Below are 1,536 nucleotides of genomic sequence, written 5' to 3' on the forward strand. Positions count from 1 at the left end.
ATATATATATATGCAAAAGAAGCAACTGGGTGAGACCCTTTCGTACTGCAAATTACCAAAAAAGGGACTTTTGTATGAAAAAGGAATGAAACTAATTGATTTTGAATTTCAAAATTCACATAAATCGGTTATTTCATGTCTTAGAACCACTATATAATGAATAGCTGTTTTTGTGATGATATAATGATTTGGGGCATGTGGGCGAGATTATGAAAGAAAAACGCACTTAATTAATTAGGGGCACAATGTAATTAATTACAAAAGCAGCATAAACAAATAATTAGAATAAAAACTTATAAAATATATATATATATATATATATATATATATATATATTTGTGAAAGAAATACATAAAATCCAAACTGTATTAAACCCAATTGGAAGAAAATAAAATACGTGTATATCTAAATTTGACCAAATATCTTCCTTATTTCTGATCAAACCCCAATCTTTTAGGGCATTAAAACATTTTCGCATTGCAGCCGCCACTACTACTCTTAATATAAAAAAGGCTCTCAACTCTCTCAAACATTTAAAAAAAAAAAAATGGGTATGAAAACCTGGTTGAAGGCTGTGGTGATGTTGATGAAGAAACAGAGTGTGTTCTTTTGTCTTTATGTTTTTCACGCAATTTATACGTTTGGTTTTGCAGTTCCATCAGCCTTGAATACCACCCATTATTGCACCTCCACCAATCCCACCTCCAATCCCTACTCACTATTCCTATCCATCTACCCGCTCTCTTTGCTATTCGTCTTTCTCACCAGCCGGGTTCTGTAAGTGATCTTCTTCTTCTGTCATTTTCCCACTTTTTCTTCATTTTTTTTTTCCTTTCAAAAAAAAAAAAAATCAAATATATATTTATATATATACACATACAGAGAGATTTTGACATTAAATATATATTCTTAATTTGCAGGAAAGAAGTGGATGATTATCATGATAATATATGCAATAGCAGCTCTGAAGCATCACCAAGCCCTTATAGATCATCAGAATCTCGTAGTCTTAAGGTTGCTATCTCTTTGGCCTTGTTTTTATGCATAACGGTAATGAAAACCCTTCTAATTTTTCATTAAAAATTTTTTTTTTCTCATCTTTCATTTTTATTTAATTTTTTTTTCCCTCCTTACTTATTAATTTACAGCTTTCCCAGCTTTTGTGGGCTTTTCACTTAACGGGTCTGTGTATTATCTGGTGGAGAATTGCGACTGGTAATTAATTGAACGTATGAGGCATAATAGAGCTCCATATCTGCATATCCCAACGTGATCAGTAGTTCGACACCCTTCAATTCTCTCTTTAATTTCAGCTGTGTTGTTTTAGGTTACTCTTTTTTGGCTTTTACTATCTTTTATTTTGTTTACAATTACAGTCATTTTGTGGTGTTTCTTTTTAATTGCTATTTTTGTTTGAGCAGTTGCAGTACATTGCCTTTTGGGGCTGTATTTTAATTTTCCAATCAAATATATGTAAGGAAATTATGTACGCTTAATATATATGTAAGGAAATTAGAATCTCTAAGAGAATATATA

General features: G+C 31.1%; 1 protein-coding gene across 1 annotated transcript; it reads left to right on the forward strand.

Moving 5' to 3' along the window:
* The first annotated feature begins 490 nt into the window (after positions 1 to 490).
* On the forward strand, positions 491 to 1,536 carry LOC132803903 (uncharacterized). The gene is made up of 3 exons (XM_060817715.1): positions 491 to 777; positions 921 to 1,050; positions 1,149 to 1,536. Exons 1-3 carry the CDS (start codon positions 548 to 550, stop codon positions 1,221 to 1,223), a joined length of 435 nt encoding a protein of 144 aa, XP_060673698.1. The 5' UTR covers positions 491 to 547; the 3' UTR covers positions 1,224 to 1,536.

This window comes from Ziziphus jujuba, chromosome 5, assembly GCF_031755915.1.
Source record: "Ziziphus jujuba cultivar Dongzao chromosome 5, ASM3175591v1".
In the NCBI taxonomy this organism is placed as follows: domain Eukaryota; kingdom Viridiplantae; phylum Streptophyta; class Magnoliopsida; order Rosales; family Rhamnaceae; genus Ziziphus; species Ziziphus jujuba.

Bases quoted from the DNA above. Each gene is read 5' to 3' on its own strand.
- LOC132803903 (XM_060817715.1), top strand. From the start codon at position 548: ATGGGTATGAAAACCTGGTTGAAGGCTGTGGTGATGTTGATGAAGAAA. The intron at 778-920 runs GTAAGTGATCTT...CTTAATTTGCAG, and splicing joins TTTCTCACCAGCCGGGTTCT to GAAAGAAGTGGATGATTATC. The intron at 1,051-1,148 runs GTAATGAAAACC...ATTAATTTACAG, and splicing joins CCTTGTTTTTATGCATAACG to CTTTCCCAGCTTTTGTGGGC.